The 25,428-nt window shown below is 36.4% G+C and overlaps 1 protein-coding gene across 2 annotated transcripts in view; it reads left to right on the top strand.

The window, feature by feature from the left end:
- Positions 1-25,428, top strand: part of LOC107672940 (uncharacterized) — a 33,894-nt gene that overhangs the window by 5,624 nt on the left and 2,842 nt on the right. For both annotated transcript variants that reach the window (XM_016466328.1, XM_016466321.1), the window contains 12 exons: positions 2,933-3,070; positions 3,175-3,321; positions 5,600-5,641; positions 5,845-5,935; positions 6,106-6,183; positions 6,510-6,576; positions 8,569-8,736; positions 12,318-12,487; positions 13,512-13,673; positions 13,783-13,892; positions 15,007-15,196; positions 20,420-20,534. In XM_016466328.1, coding sequence (XP_016321814.1) covers positions 2,933-3,070; positions 3,175-3,321; positions 5,600-5,641; positions 5,845-5,935; positions 6,106-6,183; positions 6,510-6,576; positions 8,569-8,736; positions 12,318-12,487; positions 13,512-13,673; positions 13,783-13,892; positions 15,007-15,196; positions 20,420-20,534 — 1,478 coding nt within the window. The remainder of the gene's footprint in view (positions 1-2,932; positions 3,071-3,174; positions 3,322-5,599; positions 5,642-5,844; positions 5,936-6,105; positions 6,184-6,509; positions 6,577-8,568; positions 8,737-12,317; positions 12,488-13,511; positions 13,674-13,782; positions 13,893-15,006; positions 15,197-20,419; positions 20,535-25,428) is intronic.

The raw sequence follows: 25,428 nt of genomic DNA, 5'->3' as shown, positions 1-25,428 counted from the left end.
CACATTAACAAGAAAGCTGGCAACGTGCGTCATTCACATTACAAGCAAGAAGAGAGATAGAGGCAAGATGCCAAGACAAAATGATGACTAAATACAACACAAAGAAAGAATCTATTTATTTTAATCTACATATTTGTATCTAGTGTCAGAAATCTATTAGTTTGGAATACGAATTTTCTGGAAGATAACCAGTTAATCTCGTAGATAAACTAGAAATATGCAGCACACGTCTGCAGGTTTACTTGTTTATGCAGCTGCAATCAACACATCATTCAAAGTAAATTTGCCTGTGATTCATGACAATAGTGATATGATTCAGGCTGAATTATAGCATTTATCAGGAGAAATATTTGTCGTAAAATTACTGGGCTGCAGGTTAGATGAAAGCATATAAGGCATATGAAAGCGAAACAGGCTGGAGTTGAAGTGTTCATGTGTAGATTTATGTAAAATTGACTTGTAGAAAATGCACCGAATGCATATTTACATTTATATGCCATCTTTTCCCCAGATATGTTATACTTTATACGCCAGATTTATGTATGACAAATGAGTTTTCATATTGATGATTGATAACTCTATAATTTATAATTTTCTTGCAGTAGAAGTTACAGGCTCACTTGAAACTTAAACAGGAACACCAATACAGGAACAGGTGTTTTCTTCACTAATGTAATATTCAGCTCGTTGTCGTGGCAATGAAGTACACAGGTTCTGTAAGGAGAGGTTACCCTTCAGTGAAAATGGTTTCTTTATGCTCAAAATCATAAAGAAAAAACATTTCTGAATGCGCCTACGTGCTCAGAATATTACAGCTTTTCTGCACCAAGTAAACCTTGTCTCATGTAAGCCTTTCACAAACCTTTTTACATTTTAGCTGTTTAGATTAGGAAGTATTCCATCAATGATTATCAAGGAATGCATAAAACATGTAAACATTATTATTCATTTTTTGCAGTCTGTTTTAATCCCAGTTCAAGGGAAATGCAGTATTTGTATGTACTGTAAATGGAGAGATCAAACTGTGCATCCCTTTCCAACATGAAAGCGTATCTTCTATACAAGGACAAACTGAATAAAACATTATTACATTAACAAATGGCATGTTTTATTTAATATATTTAATAATATGTTCACAAGATATAATAATATAATAACATCAGTCACAAGAGCAACATTGCTGTTAGGTAAAGAAAGAAATACATTTTGTTAAAAAAATAACATTGCAGACTTTATAAACTAACCTCGAGAAACATACTGTAATATAAAAATGCGTAACTGCATTTCATAAGCATCATGACCTGTGATATTTGTAATATGTAAGGGCTCATGTACAGACATTCTTTGATGTGAAGTGTTTTACTGCTGTTTATGCTTTAGTGAATCAAGCCAGTAATTAAACTTCACTAAAACTCCTGTTATAAATCACAGCTGCTCAAGGAATCTCTTATTTTCAGTGTTTCAGTGTTCTAGGTATGGTGAAAGTATTCATGAGATTGCAGAAATCCCAATGCAATGAGTAAATCACTGCATCGTGTGCTCAGTAGATATGACTTTGTTTGGCTACAGTGCAGCGCTGCAAACCTTGGGAGTCTGAATAAAATGTTATCCACATTTTTCTTCCCATAAGAGTGGGCATGGCCATTTGTAAATTCTATGGGTCTAGCTTCCGGTCTCATCTGCGTCCAGCTACTTTTAGCTGTATAAATCAGCTCGTTTTGCTGCTTGATATTGAAAATTGGTGTGTCTTACCATATTATTTGAATGTATTATCTTGATTATGAACACACTGGTTTGTAGTGCAAACAGTTTTACCGTTTACTGCATGTTGTTATTCTTCTCATTATTTCCCTATAGCGGCTAATGAACCGGAAGTCTTGCCCATAGGAGCATTGAAGAAAAAGGTGGATAATCAGCTTTTTTCACATTTGACCCTTCGCAAAGACCCACCCCCCTTAGTTACTGTTGCTATGTCCGACAAGCCATGGCGCTCTCATGTCACAATGTTCTCATATAGTGAAAAATACATTGCGGAGCAGAGACGACACTGACCATGCACTGACAGATAAGACCGAGCCTACTTTTGGTACGAAAGTGTCAGCTTTCAAATTTTGTAAGAAATTCAAACAATAAATACTATTTTGTGGCTCTTTAATGTCTCTCTTCCTCTTTACTAGTCATAGCGCGAAATAAACATCAATGAACATCAGAAGGTATCTTGTTTTAACCGCGTAAAGAAGTCAGTACACCATTTTTCAAGTTCAAGTCCACTGACATTAACCTACTCTCTTGTCCGGTTTGTTTGTTGGACAAAAATGGCAGATTCAGCATTATGATTGGTCAGATCACCTGTCAATCAAACTCCCTGTGAAGGGTCAAATAGCAAATCTTGGCGGCTGTTATTATAAAATTGCAGTAAAAATTTTCGAGAGAGTTCCACATGTGATGCTCATTTCAGAAAAAAAAAGATTATAATCACACCTCAAGCAACATTATATAATTATTAAAATAATGTATTTCACCACCTCTTTAAAGAGAATAGTTAGTGATGTTTTTTTTTAGCAAGGTGATAATAGTGAGGAGAAAATACAACACACATACTAGTACTCAACTCTTCTTGAAGGCATACATGTTACTAGGGAGGAGAGAACTTTTTTTTTTAACAAAATACTATATATACAGATTTGGGTTTGCTGTTAAAATCAAGGGATGTCAATAAAACCAAAAATATGATAAATTGCTTATCTCATGATTTTTACCAGTAGCGCAGTGACACAAAATAGTACGAAATTCAGTTCATTTATAATTTTTTTTGCATTACACATATTTAATCATTTAAAATAAAAGTCAGTATGGTAACTTTTGACATTTCTGTATGAAAATGAATGTTCCTCATCGCTATTGTGATTTTAACCTGTTGACTCTTCTGCAGTGAAGAGTATGGGGCATGCAATGTATCTCAAAATGCAGTGCTGTTGATGGAAGCCCATGCTCACCTTTCCATCGGCTTGCAGTCAAGAGAGAGACTTCTGCTGCTTTTCACAGATTCGCTCATCATCGCCAAAACTAAGTATGTTTCAGTGGGTGTGAATATGTCTATTAATATGTACGAAATGTAAGACATTGTCTCTCTAAGAGTGGACGTGTATGCATTGTGTGTGTTGCATGTTACAGGTCTCTGTATCTAAAGCTGAAGGCTCGTGTTAGCCTCTCGGACATATGGCTGGCATCATGTGTCCACTGCATCACAGATAGAAAGCTCGCCTCCAAGAACTCATTTGTGATTGGCTGGCCGACCACCAACTATGTCGTCACTTACAGGTAGTCTTTGAAAAACAATTTAAATAGGACATAAATGTCAAACATCTGAGATCTTGGCATACCAAACCAGACTGATATGGTCATTGTATGTCATTCAGACAAGCGGCACTGAAAAATTCTAAACTGTTTATGAGTTTGAGATGAAGCAGCCCTTCTTAAAAAAAAAAAAAAAGAAATATTCTGCAGTGGAAGGGAAGGGATAATGGATGTGTTAAAGCTTTAGGCACTTCAAGTGTGCTGAGGAAAATAATTAAATTGAGATCCACCCACTGCTCCACTGCTACTGATTTGATCTCAAAACACTGTGTGATAAGGTGCAGCTTTTCTCATGTGAAGTTTAGATTATCTGGTATAAACGCACACAGGCGCTCTCTTTCAAGCTCAGTTCGGCACTCTGTCCTTCACATTGCTGATTCGACTTCTTATTAGCCTCTTTTTTAAGTCCTTAATTTGACATTGTTGTAGAGATAAAAGTAGGTCGAAACCCTTGAAATGGGAAGCACAAAGTATGCTGCAAATTACAGCATAAAAAAACAAGATTGAGTATGCTATTAGTTATTTAATATCACAAAGACGGTGTAGTGATGACCTTTTTGATTGTTCCTCTAATGTATACTGCCTCAAATACTATATGGCATAGTGAACAAATTATGTAGTAATAAAAAGATGCTGGGGACAGATTTTTTAAAAATAACATTGTAACACCTGTCAGCATGTGTTCATCATGAAACTAATATGTCTATATAAAGTCTCATGTGCAATTGTTTCTCACTGTGACGTTGAAAACCCATAACATAAGGTTTTAACCTCCTCAAGATAGGGTATCCAGTGAATGCATAAAAACCAGAATGTGGGATTTAGACAAGAAACGAATGAGTCTGGTGAGTGAGATTAAAAGGATTTCTATCTTTTATTCCACATATAAATTCAAGTACATGAACAAAGGGTACATACAAAGGGCCACTTCAAGTAATTTTAGTATGGTGATGTAAAATGAATGGTGAGCCCTCACGATTAGTTTTGAAGCTAGCATTCATTTTAAAGAATTTTGAATTTAGAATATAGAATTTGACTTCATGTGTAAACAAGAAGTTGTTTTGTTTTGTTTAATATACAACATTACACACATTTTTGTTATGCATTTCATACGAAGTTTAAATAAGTAGATAGGTAGTAGTAGGTATAGTAGATAAGTTTGGTAAATGTGATTACCTACAGTGTCCACGGATGAGTATAGTTTTATAAGGCTGAGAGCAGAGAAAGAACACACACACACACACTATAAAAAGCAATTGTAAAAACGTAATTACAAAATGTATATTTATGTGTAACAACTGTTTTAACCGCAGTAATAATAGATTCATGTTGCAAGAGCACAGTGCTGCATTGTCATGGGAACGTTGTAGGTGAAGATCATTAGGAAATTACATTTCATTGTTCCTTTTGCCAAGTTTGGTCCAAGCTACATTATGAGACATATTTGGCCTGCTCCTTCCAAAGTGTTCATTTCAAGGGCTCTGCCTTTCAGAGTGAGTAAGGTATAGAGATGGTCACTTCTGATTGGAATTTGCCCAACAATCCATAAATGCACAGAACAAATCCTCACACACGTAATTTACAAATGCATGGACTCGAAGGGGGAAAAAAACTGAATCACAGCCATTTTCAGAACTGTATGCACTGTATGTCAATTCACCAGTACAATTTAGATGTCTATCTAAAAGGTTTTTGAAAGGTGACATTATAAAGTACTTTGCACAAGATTACAGGGAGCTGGGGAGGTCAGCTGATGTGAGAGAGAAAAGAGATTCTATGACACATACACATGCTTTCAATAGAAAATTACAAGCAACAAGTATAGAATCATGCTTGTTCACTTTTGCTTTTAGGACTGATTGAGGGGAGTGTTTTTTTTTGTCATAGTTTTGCCATTGTGCTGTTTACAATATGTCCTCCATAGGCTGGAGTGATGTTGATGTTTGTCATGATTATTTATTTTGTTAAACAAAAAAGATGCAATGTAATATGAAACACACGTCTACATGGATGTAAGATTGGACCAAATAGTGAAATGAGTCACAAGCTCTACAAACCTATATCACATGCAAACCACACTCATGAGTATCAGACCTCAGTGCCATTGGTTATTATCTTATCATTCAGATGCATTTATCTGAAAATCTCTTTAGCATGTAAATGTCAAGCACTTTGTGAATGGGAAAATTGAAATGAAATCTAACCCTCTCTCTCTCTTTATACCTGTCCTCCCAAACCTAAGCTCATCCGAAGCAAAGGAAAGATGGTTACATGCTCTTCAGTGGTAAGGAAATAAAAAAATAGAAAAAATCAAAGGATCACATCCATAACCTTATATAATGCATCACAATAATAGTTTCCTTTCAAAATTGAGGCGTTCCAGTTGTGATTTCTGTTGTCAATTTTCTTGACTGTTCCATGACTTTGTATTTGTGACAAGCTCTTGCATTTGTTGTTGTTTGTTTCTAATAATGTTTTTTTCTTCAGGCACACCTGCAGAGCCAGGCAAAAAGTCTTGCCAAATGCCATTCTTCTCTACGTCTTGCTGATTTGCCGTCCAGATGACAACAGCTCAGCGGTACACAAGAGCTTTTTAGATTAATTTGGAACAGAGCCACTCCCAGTCCCCTGGGAACTAAATTCAAGTCTCTGTTTACAAGTGGAAGTTATTTGTACTCTAGCCTGAAGCTTTTCATTGTGAGTTGATGGTCAATGTTTTTGCTTGTTTACATGCTGTTGGCTGTTAAGACCGTTGCTGTGGCAGTGGACGTGAGCACGACCGCAGAAAATGTGGTTCAGTACATCATACAGCAGTGCAAACTATTGGTAAGTGATCCTTAAAAGCCTCTAGTTGAGAGTGTAGTGTAATATATGCTATTTATCCTCTTTAAAGCACAGCGGAGTACAAGGGAGTGGTCCAAATGAGAGAGACATGCTTTTTCTTTGCCCCTGATATCATCTTGTATCTTGGTGTATTTGACTACCTGGCCAGGCAATGTGGTTCTATAATTTTATGTACATCATTCTGTTGCTCTCTGACCAGTAACTCTATATTGTGCCAAGTTTGTCCATTGGCATTTCCTGTGTTTGATAACAGCCACTTCCTCTTTCCTGTCTCTTTCCAAAACATAATGACAACTTCCTGTGTGCAGGGTGAAGTCTCTGACTACCAGCTGTGTGTAAACTATGAGAAAGAAGAGGAAACATACCCCCTTATTGGTGATGACACACACACACACACACACACACACACACACACACACATCAACTTAATCTAAATAGGGACATTGCATATAGACGATTTATATCTAGTTATAGATACTTTAAACTAACCCTAACCCATACTCTCACGTTAACCTTAACAACTTTATTTTTAGGTTTTGAAAGATTCTGTCAGGTTTAGCTTACTATTTTTTGGTTACTTTATTTGAAGGTGTCCTTGTTACAGTGTAATTATACATTTAAGTAATGAGTAATATGAATTAACTGCATGTATTTACTATATGGTTAGGGTTAGGATTAGGGTTTGGTTTAGGGTTACTTGCATGTAATTATGCATAATTCTGTTGTTATTATAATAGTAAGTACATGTAACAGATGTAACAAGGACACCTTAAAATGAAGTGTTACCCTATTTTTTGTCCCCAAAATATTAAGTACAGTAGGTACACACACAAAGATACAGTATGAAGATACTTTTTAAAGCAATTGTGAACTCATGGTAGATCAGGGGTGGCAAACTAATCTTAGTTTTTTTTTGGATTGGTAAACATGTTTACTTATGTGTGCCGATTTTTTAATTTGTACCCATGCAGGGTTCAACACATTTCATTCACCAGAGGCCTTTAGATTACATATAAAATTGATAATTAGGGAATATTGTTCAAACAACAATATTGAATCTAATAGTATGAATAAGCCATCTAAACCGAACATTACCACAAAGTTTAACCTAAAAAATATGTATAGTTTATTTTAATTACAAGGCATGCTTCTCAGACAAACTCAACATCAAATAAATATATCATCATGGTTGAGAAAAATGCAGAACTGAAGAATTTCCTCCCTTTCAGTCCATGACTTGGGATCTGAATTTAATTGTCTGTCTGTCTGTTTGTTTGTCTGTCTGCCATCAACATTCAGAGTTCGTCTTGACAAACTTTGCATTTCTTTTGTGAAATTCACTTTTTGCTTAGAATATTTTCTGTGTGTCTCTCTGTTGTTGTTATGCCCAAAAAAATGACATTCACAAGTTTCAAAGTTGGAGAATTAATTAGTTTGCCAGTTGTGTCTCTTACAGTCAGTCTAGTTTCAGCTATTTACAGATGTCATGCATAATTAAAAGAGTATTTACAAAGTTCTTCTGTGGCTAAAATGGTATATTATACTCCAGCATTTCCTACATAGGAAAAATGATTTGGAAAATAAATGAATGTTTTTTTTTTTATGAATATATCATACTGGTATAATGTTTTAAGAATTACTTGATGTTTTTTTCCTCAGATATTCTCACATCTTGGTTGAAATCCTCTGTGGGATGTGATTGCAAGGTTTCTTTAAAACCTCTGAGCTGTGATGAAACTCTCCGCTCATTGACAACTCTGTGATGAAAGACTAGGAATTATAGAAAAAAAGGCTTTATGATTCCCAAGAGAGATAGAAAACAGTCTGTATGAACTACTATTGATGAATTCTCTGCACTCACCCCCCCCCAGATCATATGTATGCAAGTAAGGTTTATTGTATGAGACAACAGGATATGAGAGATTTAGGATCAGATAACAGAATCCAAAACTCAATTAAACTTTCTCTATGTCTGCCTGTTTCTCTCTATGTTGTAATAGGGCAACCTCAGGATAATTCTCCCCAAATACCAACTGTAACCATTCACATAAACACACAAGCTGAACTTCACTGTCTAAATATTAATCTGAAATCTGAATTTCCAGTAGAAGGTTGCACGCTAGTCCATATGTCGTATTTTTATACAGATTTTGTGCTAGTTATAGAGGAATCAGAAAACAAACCAATAACTATTCTCAATGTCACAATGCTTTATGCTTGCTTTTTTCAAGCATATACAGAATGAAATATGTTAGCAATAAGGTAAACACAATAATACTTTTTTTTGGCCCCTGCACTGTTCTTTGAAAATGAAATCTCCTGCAATCTAAAATACCAATTTCCTGTCTCCATTTTTGTCTCTTCTAGGCCATGAGCTACCATTCTTCATCCTGCATCACTCCCTGAGAAGTCAACAAGACCATCTGCACATGCCCAATGAGCCCCTGCAGGAGGTGTTTAGTTCTGGCCAGCAGACAGAGGCCACTCCCAAGACCCCTCACTTCACCCTAAAACCCAGAACACATACTCCTATGGGTGAGTGCATTTGTCATCAAAATAATGCATGTGGCTAGCTCAATAAAACTTTATAATTTCATCAAATGTGTAGTAAGACTAGTGCCTTTCGTGAGGGTCTGTTATCTATGGGGTTCTCGATAGTATGTGGCTGTCCAAAGGCCATTAGTAATAACAAAATCTACTGACTTTTTGCTGCACCTTATCTACTCAAGAGAAATTTGTGGAATTTGTGGAGCTGTGAGTACTGTACTCTTATTGGTAGTTGAAGGCTAAATGTTTGTTACATTAGAAGGGACGGGGGACATATGGACCTTTGTGATTGATAAATGGTTCAATTCTGCTGAACTTTCTGCTGAGGTCTGCAGGTGCAGACTCAGTGTGTAATAGTGGTGAGAGGCTGGGCAAACTGACACATGGCCTGTATCTTACAAACTTACAAAAAGTTTTATGATTCGAAACATCTACATTCTCATAAATGCTTACTTCTTCTGTGTATTATTTACACTTCGTTCAAAGTTTAGTCAATAGAATTTTTGAATTCCAAATTAGTGACAGGAATACATTACATTTATACATTTAGTTGTGAAGTTACATTGTGCACATTGTCCGCATCAATAATTGCCATCAGGAACTGAAAGATACTGCAGGAATTGTGTATAAACGAGCTCCTAATATATGAAAAATGGTGGTGAGAGCTGACTAAGGGTTGGAATGCTCAAGTCATCCCTTTTCAGTCCCCGATGGCAATTATAGATGCGGACAATGTGCACAATGTAACTTCACAACTAAATGCCATACATTTAGCCATCCTCACTCAGGAAAATAGTTAAAAATTAAGGGAATTATCTTTATATAAAAATTTAATTTATTTGATTAAATGTCCATGCGGTTTTGCTTATATAGGTAAAACAAAGCTTTGTTTAAAAACACGTATTGCCGAACATAGAAGCAATATATGGTTGAATGACCAAAAGAACCCCATTGCCGTTCATTTCAATGCTTTCAAACATAATTTGTCGACTCCTCGATATTTAGGTATTGAACAAATGAAAGTACCCAGAAGGGGTGTTGACATCAATAAAATCTTATTACAGAGGGAAGAGTTCTACATCTATACATTACTCTTTCTCCAAAAGGATTCAATTTGGAATTTGACTTGAAGCCTTTTTTGTGATTTGGGATATTATGTATATATTTTTTATTGTTGTTGTTTTTTGTTTTCGTTCATTGGATGATTCGGGTCATTTGTTTGATGAATTGTATCAGGTGTGATAGATCATGTTGATAAATTGTACTCTACTGATCACTTGTTGTTTGCCTGACGAAGACCTTAGGGTCGAAACGTTGTGATTTTAATAAACTTATTTTTTGAGAGCAATAGTGGCAGTGTGCCGATTTTTTTTATTGACAGTGAAGTACTCCATGTGATCGAGCGCCTGCCTAAAGTTTTTTGGATGTGCGCATATTACACTTTCTTTGTATACTCAGTAGTTCCCATCATGAAAGCATATCTTATGTAGTTTGAGAACATGCCCACTCACAAATGGTCAGCTTGTGTATATATGTATATATATATATATATATTAGGGCTGTGCAAATAATCAAATGCGATTTTCATGCTCATCTCGTCAGTAAAGCTGGTTCTGTGATTAGTAGTAAATCTTCAGCACGTGCTTTCAGATGGAGCGGTATTTACTACACAGAGCTGTAGATCACTAACAAGCTACACAATATCGCGTTCTTAAATGGCAATGAACCGCCTGTGATTTTGAAAGCGATATTGCGTAGCTTGTCAGTGAACTACGGCTCTGTGTAGTAAATGCCGCATAAATTAACTTTTCCACAACATTCTAATTTATTGAGATGCACCTCTATATGAATAACCCTCATCTATACAGGTGGAGCTGGGGAAGGTGGAGGGCCTCTGAATTGTGCTGCAAACTGCTACCACAAGCATTAGCCAAATATTTGAATGTTGAGCAGCGGGCTCATTGGCTACAGATACAGTACCAGAGAACCAATCAGCTGTGCCATGTGATACTGATATCATTATGTCATATTGAGTTAGATCTATCAGACTGCGCCATCTAGAGTTTCATACCAGAACTTTGAATGTATATATATATATACTGTATATATATGTATATGTGTGTGCGTGTGTGTGTGTGTGTGTGAGTGTTATATTTTGGGGCCTTTTATGACTTTATTTGATAGGACAGTTTGAGAGCAGACAGGAAAGCATTGGGTGAGTGGAGCAGAGAGTGGGGCAGGATCGGCAAAGGACCTCAAGACAGGAATCGAAGTCAGGTCACCATGAGCGCAGATGCGCTATATATCGGTGCACTAACCACAAGGCTTGGCGCTGATGGTCAAATTGTTTATTACATGAAAATTTCACTGGAGATAAAATGTCATTCCTCTCAGTGACAGTCCCAGTAATAATGTAATAACAATAATATTGGCTGAACATAACTGCACCGGGAGCTGCCATTTAAGCTCAAACTACTCCAGTGCTTATGGCTAGAATCTAATAAGCTTGAATATTTACCCTGACAGTCTGTGTCCTGTTCCTCATAAAGCATGCAGATCCCAGTGGCAGAAAGGATGGTCATGTCCTAGATTGTTTATAGTACAGCCTGAGCTGAAGTCAAGGAAGAGAAGTCAGGGAAGTGTAAAATCTGTCAGTATGTACTCTGTATGTGTATTATGTTTCTGAACAAGCTCTTCTCCGTTTTGATGTATCACTTTGAAACATAAAGATATTTACATCACCGTGAGAGGAATTTTACATTTCCATAAGCTTTTTGGTAAACTTAATCCAACCTGGACAGTTCTTTGTTAAAAAAAAAAAAAAAACTCTATAAAGTATTTATTAACATGATTACGCACGTAAAAGCAATGGCATTTTCCCTTCTGTAAATGTCACAGACTTGTTTCTCAGAACCTTTTTAATTAGATTTATCACTTTTTTTTTCTTTTTTTACTGATTTTCAGGACACGAAGACAAGAGGAAGAGATAAAAAAAAATAGAACAGTTAACATTTAATTTAGTTAAACATTTTCCAGCACTAAATGAAGTAAATAACACCTATTATATTACCTCTGATGCTACTAATAAGCTATTTGAAGTCCTCTCACATCTCATCATATTATACTTGATTGTACATAATGATGCCAGCAGGGGTCAATTAATAGTAATGGAGTCCTTGAATTCAGAGCTAAATGAAGAGCTTTAAGAGGAACATTTAGTGTAATCACACAGGATGCAGCCTATTCTGATATCTACTACACTTGAGAGTGGCCCTCTCATATCCTCCATATCCCTCCACTACACTACAGGAAAATTAGGGATTATCAAAGCATGTGATCAGACTAGTTCTAGATGAGACATAAGACACTTGACAACCCTAGATGAGAGGAAACATTTACTTGAGAGTGCAAAAAAAAGGGTACAATTTTCCTTTTTTTTTTTCTTTTACTCATACATAAAATAAAGTAGATGGAACTACTATTTGTCAAATATGGAATCAGAAGAACATAAGCTCCTCCAATTAATGAAATTGCCTATGTCTGATTGGTCTGTTGTGTTTCATTGACAGGTACTTTGCTGAAACATAAAAGAAAAAGGTCTCTGATTGATTGGGCACTGAGGAGGGGACACTTTAACCAATCCGATGGCCAGTCTGACCCACAAACTGCCTCGCACAAGCTATTTGGCCAGCCTCTTTCCTCCATTTGTCCTGATGGAAACCTGCCTAAACCAATAATGGTAAGGCTATTACTGTCTCTGGATCTTTTTGTTTCACTATATTTTGTCATGTTGGGTCTTATTGTCTCTGAGCACTTATCATTCATGGCTCTTTCACTGAGCCAGAGGTTTAGTCACTATGAATGATGATCGCTCATGGACAATAAAACCCAACATGATATTGCTTTTATATAACAGTTCGACTGCACAAGTGTGTAGATAAATAAGAAACAAGAACAGAGTGTCTTGTGTGCGGAACTACTTCCTTCTGCCACGGATCCATATCTCAAGTTGAGAGTTTAATAGATGAGCCAAAGCCTCCCATACTAATTAGAAAACATCATCTTAGATCTAGTAATGAAGGAATGTGGAGTTGTTTCATTGAAGTTAAAAGTATTATGTACAAAAAAGTGTATTATATTTAAAGTTATATACTGTAAGCTATATGCTAAATGTATTATGAGGGAGATATCGACTGAGTGAGTCTGATTACCTGTATAGGATGCAGCATTTATTCTTCAGGTCAATGTCATATTCATAATGAAAAAATAGTTAAATGTCCTCTCAGGAAAACAGTACCTTTGTTGTGGTATGCCTTCATCTGATTCTATCTACTTTCAACTGGGCTTTCCCATGGCAGCGATGGTCAATGAATATTCTGGTTGCGTCTTACAAGATGTTGTTTAAAATAAAAATAATGTCCTTGTTTACCTTGTGTTAGTCCCTTTCAGTTAGTCCCTTTCAGTGGTCAGGTAAGGTTAGGTTCATTTAAGGTAAGGTTTGTCTATCATTAGCTTAGAACAGGGTTTGTGAATTGATGAAAAGCTAAAAATGAATGAAATCGTAAAAATAAGTAATATAAAAAAATCTAAACTGTTACAAAAAAGTTAATTAAAGAATTCTCTTTTTTTTTTTTTTTTTTAATTACCTTGCCTAATTATATATATGGGGTACTCCAAGTAAATGTTTTAGGTGAAAGGGGTTTGGCTGACTAAAACTGTGTGTGTTTGTGTGTGTGTGTGTGTGTGTGTGTGTGTGCACATAGGACCTGCTGTATCTGCTGTTCTGTGAGGGTCCAGAGACCCGTGGAATCTTCCGTCGTTCAGCAAATGCCAAAAACTGTAGGATCCTGAAGGAGCGAATGAATGCTGGGCAAAGTATTTCACTGCATGAACAATCAGTGTTCGTCTCTGCATCTCTAATTACAGTGAGAACACAATCATTTTAATTTAATTTCCTCTTTGCCCTATATATATATATATATATTAAAATTTCTTTGAATGGGCTTTTTATTCTTTATTAAACTGTGTGTATAGGAGTTTTTACGCAAACTGCCTGGTGGTGTTTTGTGCTGTGACTTATATGAGGACTGGATGGAAGTGCTACAGAGTGAAGATCAACAGGATAGACTTAATAGAGTCAGATGGTAAGAACAGCATACAAACATGCATATGTCTTGTACATATGCTCACACATACACACTATACTCAATGTATAAAGTGTATAGACTAAGACCATGTTTTATTTATTAACTCCTTTCTATATCCTATATTATCTATATCATTTTACCAAAACAAATACATAGATTAAAGATTTGATTCAGTTCAGTTCAATTCACATTCATTTGTATAGCTCTTTTCATGATCTGCAGGCATTCCTACATGCCATTTACAGGTATAAAAACACTTTTTTGTGCATATACAGTAGGTAGATGCTGAATCATAAAACATGAATGTACTGGCATCATCTATAAGCATAAGCAGTATTACGTATTTACAGCTATAGAAACATAAAATATTTATCATTTGTATCATAAACATATACATTTACAGTTTTACATATATATTTTAGATGCCTTAACCCTATCCTCAGTCATTTGTAATGTAACATAAAGCTTTATAAAATGTTGTGAATACATATACAACTGTCCATAATTTATATATTTCCTAAATGGTTTATTTGCCTTTTTTTTTGTCAAGTGACAAATTGTTTTTTTTGTTTTAAACAAGCGGTCTTAAAAGGTTGTAGACGATTGAAAACAATCTCATTATTCATAAATAGTATAGTTTGAACCAATTAATTGCATTAATTAAATATTCATAGATTGCAACAATTTTACATGTATAAACCACATTTTACATTTTACAAAGACAGAGTTATGGTTATGCATTCTTCTCCTGCATTCTTCTAGACAACGTTTGAAACTGTATTTTTTAGCACTACAAAATAATGGAGTCCAGAATGGACAACTCTGAACAAGTTTGAATAAATGATCACATTGTAAATCTGTACATGGTGACATTAGTGTGAATTGCATCTTCTGAAACTTGTTGTTTTATCTTTGTGTGTGTGGGTGTGTGTGTGTGTGTGTGTGTGTGTGCATATTTGTGCTGGAATCCATTTCCATATGTATGAGAGGGCAGACAAACTTCCACACATAATCATTTGTTGGCAAGATTATTTAATTATGTGTTTTATGTTTCTCCCTGTCTGGTTGCAGTTATCTGCCATTCTTCAAGCTCTATTGTCTTTTTGTTTAGTTTGCTTGCACAGTTGCCGGAGGAGAATGTTACTTTGCTGTGTCACTTATTTGGAGTGCTACACAGAATACACACTCACTCAGAGGTGAATCAGATGACAGCAACAAACTTGGCTCTTTGTATTGCACCCAACATGCTCTGGAGGACTTCCCAAATCAGCCCTGACAAAGAGGGACAGAGCGTTCTGCAGGTAAAAATCTGGTTACATGTATTCTTAGTAAAATGATCCATTTACATGTGTTTTCTCACTTCTTTAAAGGGATAACATACAACACATCCATGAACAGTTTATTTAAATATTTAGTTTTAGGTTAAAAGTAATATATACAGTGGGGATCAAAAGCCTGAGACCTCTAGTAAAAATTGTTTGTCATTGCAAATTATATTAAGAGCACAATTTTGGCGAAAAATTATTTTCAGAATTTTTGATCACGTTCTTTGCCATTATTTGAGAATGATCCAAAGAGTATCTTATGCTTAAAAATACCTATTTGATTAGTGATCTCAAAATCATGCAGAATCTAAAGTGTTTCTTTTATTTTACATCACATCAAAGCCTGTTCATTTTTTAATGATTTCAATTGTATTTACTTTCCAGTTTAAATGACATTTAAATCCCTGATTTCAGTGAGCTCTCAGACTTTTGAACCCCGCAGATTATGTAAGGGAAAATGTACCGATTCCTATCATGACACAGTGAACCAAAAAAAAAAAAAAAAGCATTAGAATCAAGAACTATATAGCTATACTAGAGACATAAACCTGAAATTAAACAAATTGTCACATCACTGTGACAATTCATGGGTATGAAAAGAATTCTTAATATAGCTAGTGGCCACTTGGCTAATCACTTGGATAATTATACCAGAATTTGGAAACTGTTCTTTGAAACAGCTTTACAAGTATATGTATTCGATCATTAATTGCACCCACACACTTATTCTCTTGTTCAGAATTAGAAGCAGTTCAAGTTCAATGGTGGGGTTTTGGTTCAAATCTAGGTCAGAATCAACCAAAGGATTCTGGATTTTTTTGTGCTGCAGAGGTGAAGATCCTAATTTGCATGCCAGCTTGCTAAGCAATGTCATGCCGCTTAAACAGTTCACCCTGCTCTTGGGCAGGCACAGTTTAATACCACTGTCACCACAGGTTGAAAAATCCCAGCGATTACATTAACACACACTCACATGAATTTGAAATAAGCGGCATCTGGTAAGGGTACTGAAGGGTGCAACAACCGGGGCCAACTTCCATTTGTAAATCACACAGAACTAGTTTGTGCACAGTTTATTATTCAAAAGAAACCCTGATAATGATGTGACTTAACCAGTATTTTTAGCCTAAAGCTGCAAATGATTTTCTCCACCCTTCAGATAATGAATTCTGATGAATCTAATGGCTGCTGACTTGCTCTGCTTATTAACCTCAGCAGTTTACAGTCGTGAAATCGGATATAACCAAAGGGATCTGCCTTATCAACAGGATGTTGACACAAATGTAAACAGGGAAATGATTAAGAATTCGAATCTCTGGGGTCCTACTGTACATCACTATTTTATTAAATATACATTTATAAATCATAGGTTTGTTTACAGTACTATGCAAAATATTACATGGAAAAATGTACATTTCATATTAAGGATGAACGTCCTTGTAACACCAGTTCACACTGTCTTAATTCAAATTAGATCGCAAAACCCTGCAGTGCTGTAACAGAAAATCAGCAGAACAGATTTTGCATTTCAAAGGAGATTCCTTGTAAACCACATCTTTGTATTCAGGACCAATACAATTCAAAAACATGTCCAGATTTTCTTGACTAATATTCTGTTGCATCATTTGACAGTTGCTGATGAGTCATCCTCTTCAGAGACAGACATGAATGCAGGGCTCAACAATAAGGATGGCTCAGAGCAAGCGTCAGGCCAGCTGACAATCTCTCACTCAAACTCTTGCTGCGTTTTTAGTGCTTGTTAAAATGGCGAGATCTGACGGTCAAACATCAGTTAAAGGGATAGTTCCCCCAAAAATGAAAATTCTGTCATTAATTACTTACCCTCATGTTATTCCAAACCCGTAAGACCTTTGTTCATTTTTGGAACATTAATTAAGATATTATTGATCCCTGCATAGACAGCAACAGAACTACCACATTCAAGGCCCAGAAAGGTAATAAGGACATAATTAAAATAGTCTATGTGACATCACTGCTTCAAACGTAATGTTATGAAGCTACGAGAATACTTTTTGTGCACAAAGGAAATCAAAATAATGACTTTGTTCAACAATTTCTTCTCTTCCGTGTCAGTCTTCGCTGCGCGTTCAGCCTTTAAAATCTGTTGAAAATGACAGTATGCCCTAATTTTCCAGGAAAAGGTGTCTGTATTTATAGCCGCCATCATGGAACTACATTACAGCTATATATTAATAGATTGTTTTTGATTATTTGTGTATTTGATTGTTTCATTTTCCAATTAAATCTTTTAAAAAAAAATTGACATTTAGAAAAATATGTTGCTTTTTTTGTAAAAAGGTAAACTTAGTTTACTAGTGACTTGAAATTAACTAGTAAATTAACTACTAGTTAGCAAACAATAAAAAAAGAAACATTTTTGTTAAGCCCATTTTTAAAGTTTATTTACCATAGTATTTTAATAGTTAAAATCTAGTTGGCTGGGTATTACTTCAGAACTGAGAACTTTTTTTAATCAAAAGCTTACTGAAGTGTTTTGGAAGGTAATTTTTAGGTCTGAGATATTTATTGAAAGGGAAAATCAACTGGGGTGACAGAGACTGAGAAGTTTCTTGATCTAGATATAAAAGCTTTTCAGTTAGAGAGAGAATAAACATTTCAACCATACACAGCTGGCGGCAGCTGCTGCTAGTGTTTGATCATAACAGCAGGGCACTGGTAGCACAGCAGTCTGCAATCAGAGTCTAATGTATAGGAACTAGCCTATGAAAAGACCTGATGTGGTGATATCTGTGTGATTTTGAGAGATTGAATATGAGATTGGGAGAAATTGGGAGGGAGCAGAGCTCAGCTTTGTCACGGTTGAGCCTGAGATGATTGACATCAGAGTTGTGAGATTGGAGAGAAAGATGAAGAAAAGGAATACTATAGTATGTGTGTCATTTAAACTCCTTGCAATAATTTAAGATACATGCCGGGCATGTGAAGGACATGTGAATGAAATTCCACCTTGTGAATAAAAGCATAACACAGTGTGTTGCCTGGTTTCCTAAAGATGACAGTTATTAGACACTGGTCTCCATAGCAACTTATTTACTGGGATATGATTACAAACTAATAAAGACCAGTGCTCTGACTCCTAAAAGCTCCATGTATGAGACAGGGTGTATAGATACATAAATAAATGTATAAATACAAAACTGACTGCCCACCAGGGGGTTGGAGAAGAGCGTATGCTGTTTTTTATTCAATTCTAGACATTTATATTATTTGTGCACAAATTTCATTAACATTATTCGCCTGATCCAGTGTAGATGAACATCTGTGATCAAATCTCTGTTTCACTCTGGGAAGTATGTAATGTGCATCTGTAGACAAAACATCCATTAGTATTACATGAGATGTTGTGGAAGTTCATAGATTAGAACTGCCACAAGAAAGAAACGTGGGCTGAATTCCCATACCTTCACAAGATGTAATGAAATCAATGAAGAACTGACTTCATGCCTGCTAATGAAGTGCAATCTTTAGCTTTGCAGGTGTGTAGTGTTATATATATATATATATTTCTTAATTAACCCTGTGTGTTGTTTGACAAGTAACATTCACTTCAAGTAACATTCACTTGTCACAATGGAACCTACTGTATACCTTTTAAAGGTATTTTAATAGTTCACTCAAAAAGAAAAAATTACTGACAATTTACTTTCCCTCAAGTCAACCAAGACATTACATCATTTGCTCACCAATGGATCCTCTGAAGTGAATGGGTGCCATCATCAACGAATGAGAGTTCAAACATATACAAAAATGTGTTATTAAGGCGACTTTAAACCTTCTAGCCAAAAGATGAGTCCATAATCTATACTAACTCTTCCTCCCGTGAAAAAGTTAATCACCTGTCATCCTTGCACATCAAAACCCACCGACAGATTTGCTTAAAGCTGTTTTGGACTGGGTTTGCTTTTAAATGCTGCTTGATCTGTGGATATTTTGTTCCTGATTCAGATGAGACGACTTTTTCACTGGAGAAAACAAACGTTGTGGATAGAAGAAGCCAGAAGCAACGGTTCGAAAATAAAAATGTCTTGATGGATTTATTGCAAACACGCAGCTTTTCACTTGGAATAGAGTCGTGTGGATTATTGTGATGTTTTTACTCACTTACTTTATCTGCTCATTTGACAATGATTTTTACATGCTTGGACACAGGGGTGAATTGCTATGTCAAGTCAAGTCAAGTAAGCTTTTATTTACACAATAACCACTGCGATTGGGCGATTAGTCCCCCTTGGTACATTCATTTCATTTTGAAATAATAATGATGTGCAGAGATAAATCATTTGGAATAAATGCTGCAGTATTCCTCACAGAAGCAAGAATGGTCCATTTTGATTTCCTGGGGACTTTAAAAGAACATGAAGGGAGATATGAATCATGGATTGATCTATAATGAGCAGTTGGATGTGTGTGACTGTGCAGATGCTTTTGTTTCTCAACACCCAAGATGGCAGATTATTTGTGCAGCGCATTCTCACGCTGTGTCCCAAACCCAACGAATCCAGCCAATTAGTGCACAGGCAAATGTGTGGTGAATGAGAGCAGGCTATTTGAGTGAACCACTAATTGTTAATGTGGTTAGAATAGTTCACCATGTCCAGGACTACGTACGATGATGCCTTTCGCATGCCAGCCGCAGATCCCTATGGTGTGTATGAAATACTGTTTTTTCCAGTGGAAGTGCTACAGAGCATTCCATTCCCTCTATAGGCCTGTGCTTTTTAATTTTCCAGTCCTTTGGGCTTGTTTGTATCTGAAATGAGTAAGGAGTAAAAGATTCTTTGGATTTTGCGAGGATCTCTATGCACATGCCAGATGCACACACACACACACACACACACACACACACACACTGGCGTCACGTACGGTCTGTGTGATGAAAACTCTAAACTGATGTCTAAACACTCTAGAACTTGGACAGAAACAAGGTGGCAGTCATCTAAATGTGTCCACCTCAGACACACTGACATGCTCCGGCGAACGTAGAACACAAATCTTCTTAAAACATTTCGTAACACAAGCCGTAAACTTCACAAGCTGGTTTGTACAGGGCTTCAGTCTCTGATATATGTGCTGCTACGGTCAACGTTTACGTTTGCGGGCCAGCTGTGTCTGTTTTCCATATTGATGGTGTTTCGTGTTTTTCCATCTGTCGTTCAGGTCGCAGCGCTCATCCAGTACCTGATAGAAAACACACCTGCCATATTTGGAGATGATCTGGAGAGTCTGTTCCACAGGCAGATGAATACAGAGCAGGAAACATGCGATTACACAGGTAATTGTAAAGTTATGCCCTTTGGACCTTATTTCAGTGAGATGTAGATGCCTATTGAGGTACTTTACAGAAAATAATTAGCCCTTTTGACTGTGCAATTTCACAGTACTCACACACACACTTTATCTGCTGGTGGATGTGGGTGTTTTAGAATTTGAGTTAGTGGTTAATTAATTGAAAATATTACATTTTAGATCACTTTTAAGGAATGCCTTGGCCGTTATTACAGTTTCAAGTATTCTTAGCGATATTTGGTACACCAGCTTTGCTCCTTAAAATTTCAGCCTTTACTTTACTAGATCCTCTTAAGCTCTCTCAGACGTACCTGAAATGTCAATAAACTGTTCAGAACACCATTTTAAGTGCAATAAACTCTTTCACTGACCTTAACATTCTAACCTGCTCATAAGTATTGTCATTGTCAATATTTTCAGTGCAAACACATCTATGTAATCACAAAAAGTGGTAGTTTACTTAATGTTGCCTTAAATGGAATTTAATTTTAAAAATATATTTGTATAATTTTTCTTTTAATCATGGCAGCAGTAATTCATCAGCTGAGAATTTTATTAAGATGTGCTGTGTACTTCTGGCCTTTTAAAGTGACTAGTTCACCAAAAATATTGAAACTCTTTTATCATTTACTCATCCTCATGTTGTTCCAAACATTTGAAGAAGAACCTCCTTTGAAGAACTGTTTTTGCCCATACAGTTAAAATTGATGGGTTCGAAAACACTGACTTTAAGTTGTTGTGGACAAAAAAAAAACTTTTGTGTTGGGTGAACTATACCTTTGAGGAGCCACTTCAGGTGCCTGGATTGCTGTTCGAGTGATGCAGTCTCAGTGGAGTATGATTGATCACAGTAGTTTTGCATCCTCCAGATCCGACCTGCAAGACAGGGAATTGCACCATACAAATTGCTTTCAGCATATTTGTTGGGCTCTGTTAACGGATTTACATAATTCCTTTAGTGAATTGTGTGCTATTACAAAGCAGACAGCGCATGCAAATAATTGTATATTTTTAATGAATTCTTATTTTCCCTTCTCCCTCTATATGCCTAGAAGAGTATATGAAATACATGCAGGATGCAATAATAAACATTTTAAACAGTAGCTTGCTGCATTGTTGGGATATAAGTTACTCTTTTGTGTAAAAGTGTACTTGTTGTGGCAGTTTAATTAAAAGTCATGAAATAGTTCTGAGATGTAAGATTATGTGAGATGTAAGATTGCTTCTTGTTCATTTTTAATTAAATGGAAGGTCAAGAATCTTTGCATTATGCGATTGCATAGCCCTACAATGAGCTCTGCTATATACCGCAAATATGCAAATTTTAGTGAATGTAGTTGTAGCGAATCAGCTCAAAGGGGAAATATGAATAATTGCAAATGATACTTAATGTATCAATTAATAAGACTAAGTTTGATACTTGCACGTCTTGTCTGTCTGACAGAGAGTCCCGATGCAATCTGAAGGCTCAAGTTGATCTTTGCTGAAGTTGGTTGCTGGAAAAGAACCAGTTTGAGTCAGATGATCTTGGTGAATGGAAAGTCAAGGCCGAAGCCTGGTGCGAACTTAGGGTGTCCTTAGGAGCGTTTTTGCTCACATCCTCATCTTCTCAGAATCTAACAGAAACACAGACTGGAGGCGGGTCACTGATGTGAGGCCTTTAAGGCCGGACAAGATTCACGCCTCTCAGGATGAGCTTGTCCAATGAGAAAGGCTGAAATTCCAAGCGGGAGTTTGGAAATACTGGGGAGTTTTATGACTCTTTGTCTCCAAGCATGGTATTTCGCATATGTAATTCGATTGGGTGTTGATGCACAAACTAGTAAAGATTCTTAGAACACTAATATGTTGCATAGGTATCAGCATGTCTTTCCTATGGAAAATGTAGTGAGTTTCTCTACCCACATTCCTTTGGGCAATAAAACCAGTGATATCAGCATTGGTTGCCATGGAATCAGAGGCCTGTTTGTTCGCAGACATCCTGGCACCCAGCATGTTTATTGGGTGAGGGGTCTGTGATTATTTGTTAATGTAATGAATAATTGATTTGTTAAATCAAATGAAAAATGGTGTGTCTGATTGGTCCAGACGCTACATAGTAGATCATCAGGGTATGCGTTCAGAAAATATGCATGATTTTCACTGTATATACACAGAACATACCCAGTGGTTTTCTGTTCTAACCAGAGACTTTCACTGGATTTCAAGGTTGTGCTTTGGGACACTCATAAATTCAGTCACTTCTTTCATAGCCATTCCAGTATGGTTTTGGCAGTTTGGTTACATTTAGGATGAAAGGTGAACGTTTGCCCTGAGGAATAGGTTTTCTTCTGGGATTTCTCTCTTTTCTTCAATTCATACCAGCTCACAAATTATTGATGCTGAGAGTAATCCTCAGAGTATCCCTGGAAAATTGACCAGGAGAAAATGTGGCTTTTAGCTATCAATTTTAGTCTTAAAGAACCTCATGGTGGGGGAAGTCGTGGCCTATGTGGGGGAAGTCGTGGCCTAATGGTTAGAGAGTCGGACTCATAACCCAAAGGTTGTGGGTTCGAGTCTCGTACCGGCAGGGATTGTAGGTGGGGGGAGTGAATGTACAGCGCTCTCTCCCACCTTCAATACCACGACTGAGGTGCCCTTGAGCAAGGCACCGAACCCCCAGCTGCTCCCTGGGCGCCGCAGCATAAATGGCTGCCCACTGCTCCGGATGTGTGTTCTGCTGTGTGTGTGCACTTTGGATGGGTAAATGCAGAGCACTAATTCCGAGTATGGGTCACCATACTTGGCCACATGTCACGTCACTTTCACTTTCATGGTCTCAGAGTCATTTAAGGTGCTGTTTGGCGAATTCCAGACAGGCTGACACACTCTTCTTTTGTATCAAACTATACCATGGAAACCTGATTCATGCACTGATGGTATCCTTATGGCAGGATCTCTCATCTCTGCAGGAATCTCTGATTCACAGTGGTCATTGGGTTCTTATTGACTCACTTTAGCAAGGTCCAGGAGTAATTTTTATAAGTACATGACTTGAATATTGTATTTGTGGCTTTGGCAGCCTGCTGATTAACGCTCCAAAAACTAAAGCTAGAGGTTTAAAGCACAGTCGAGGTGGCCCTTGAACTAGTTTGATTTATTCTCATTGCATCTCCTCAATGAGAGCATGTACGAGACAATACATGTATGTAAGATAATGTCATTGAAACTGTGGTCTTTCATCACTGCCATAACTATCCCCAGTTTTTGCATGTGTACTGTAAATTACTTTATGATCTTTATAAACTTTGACAGCTTATTCAGTATGTGCGTGGTAAATAATTGGCAATTGGCATTTTATGTCTCTTTATGTGTCCAATACTAAAGACAAAAAAATAAAATAAAGAAAGAAAATAAAGTAAATATGAAAATTGTAATAGGAAATAAGTTTAAACAAAATTTAGATCAAAGTGTTCCTAAGTATTGTATCTAATAGATGAGGTAGTGAAAGTCAAAAGAAAAGCTCAAAAGAAGTACGGAATCTGCAGAATGCAAGGAGAGAGGAAAAGCAGATGAAGCAGAAAAAGGGAGAAGAAGGAGTAAAGAGTAAAGTAAAAGAAAGAGTAAGAGATCAGAGTAGGCACAAGGAATATGCAGGAAACTTATATCCTCCCGTGTTTATGTCTAATAAGAAAAGGTCAAATAGACTTTTCCATTATATCACTCATACATTGTGTCATCTGTTGTTGAAACAACTATAGGTCAGGTCAGGCTACAGTATGTCATTGTGACCAGTCAAAGGTTGCGGTTAAAAATAGGTTATGTGGTTTTCACATCTTTAGAAGGAATACAGCAAAACAAGCACTTTGAAATGTCATATCTTATATTACAAATACATTTCAACAGCAACAGAACATCTAGTACTATTAACAAATAATTTTAAGAAACATCATTACTCAGGCAGTAGTTGAAAGATGTCCAATATCTAACAAAACACCAGTAAAAAAGATATATCCTCCATACATATATAAAATGTGCATAACATACATATCTTTGAATATGATGAGGATTAATATAAGAAGCATAAACACAAAATAAAAATCAATAAAGAATAAATCATAAATGAATACATGGATATCAAAATTAAGGAAAATATAACAACATTGATTATTTGGATACACACACACACACACACACACACACACACACATATTAGGGCTGCCCTCGACTAAGAATTCTAGTCGACTAGTAGTCGTTCATTTTAAGCATTAGTCGACTAATCGCACGTTTATTAATAAACCATTTAAATCATTATAATAATGAGGCTTAAATTGCCTACAAAGCCTAATAAGATCTCAAGCCACTCATAAAGCTTGCCATAGCGCATCGCAGAAGCTATGATTATGAATGTGTCAGGGAAAAACAGTAAGGAGATGCATTAAAGGCACAATATGTAATTTTCGCTGCTGGAGGGCGCGTATTCAAAATAAACAAAGAGACAAAGGCGTAGTTTGATGACGGCGTGAGTGAGTGTGGAATCATGGGAGTTGCTCCTTCCGGTCGTGCGTATGTGGGGGAAAAAAGCAGCTCTGTTTTATCATACTAGATACATTTGAAAGTTCTGTTATTATGCTACTCTGTGCGGTCGTCACCGGTCTAATTAAATGCACAACATATTAAAGCGTCTTTGGTGTTTCTATGTTTTCTACAAAACAAAACAACCGGAAATCGAGGGGTTATGACGTCATTGGCAAGCGACACAATGACACTATAGACACGGTCCGTGTCACTAGTTAAAATTGCTTATTTCTCTGGATTTAAAAATTCTTCGAAGCATTTAGGATAATGTAAGTACAAAAGTCAGCAAAATATATAACACTGTTCTAGTGGTTTTTGGATAT

Source organism: Sinocyclocheilus anshuiensis, unplaced genomic scaffold (genome assembly GCF_001515605.1).
Source record: "Sinocyclocheilus anshuiensis isolate Anshui unplaced genomic scaffold, SAMN03320099.WGS_v1.1 scaffold681, whole genome shotgun sequence".
Lineage (NCBI taxonomy): Eukaryota > Metazoa > Chordata > Actinopteri > Cypriniformes > Cyprinidae > Sinocyclocheilus > Sinocyclocheilus anshuiensis.
This window is presented reverse-complemented; position numbering and strand designations above follow the sequence as displayed.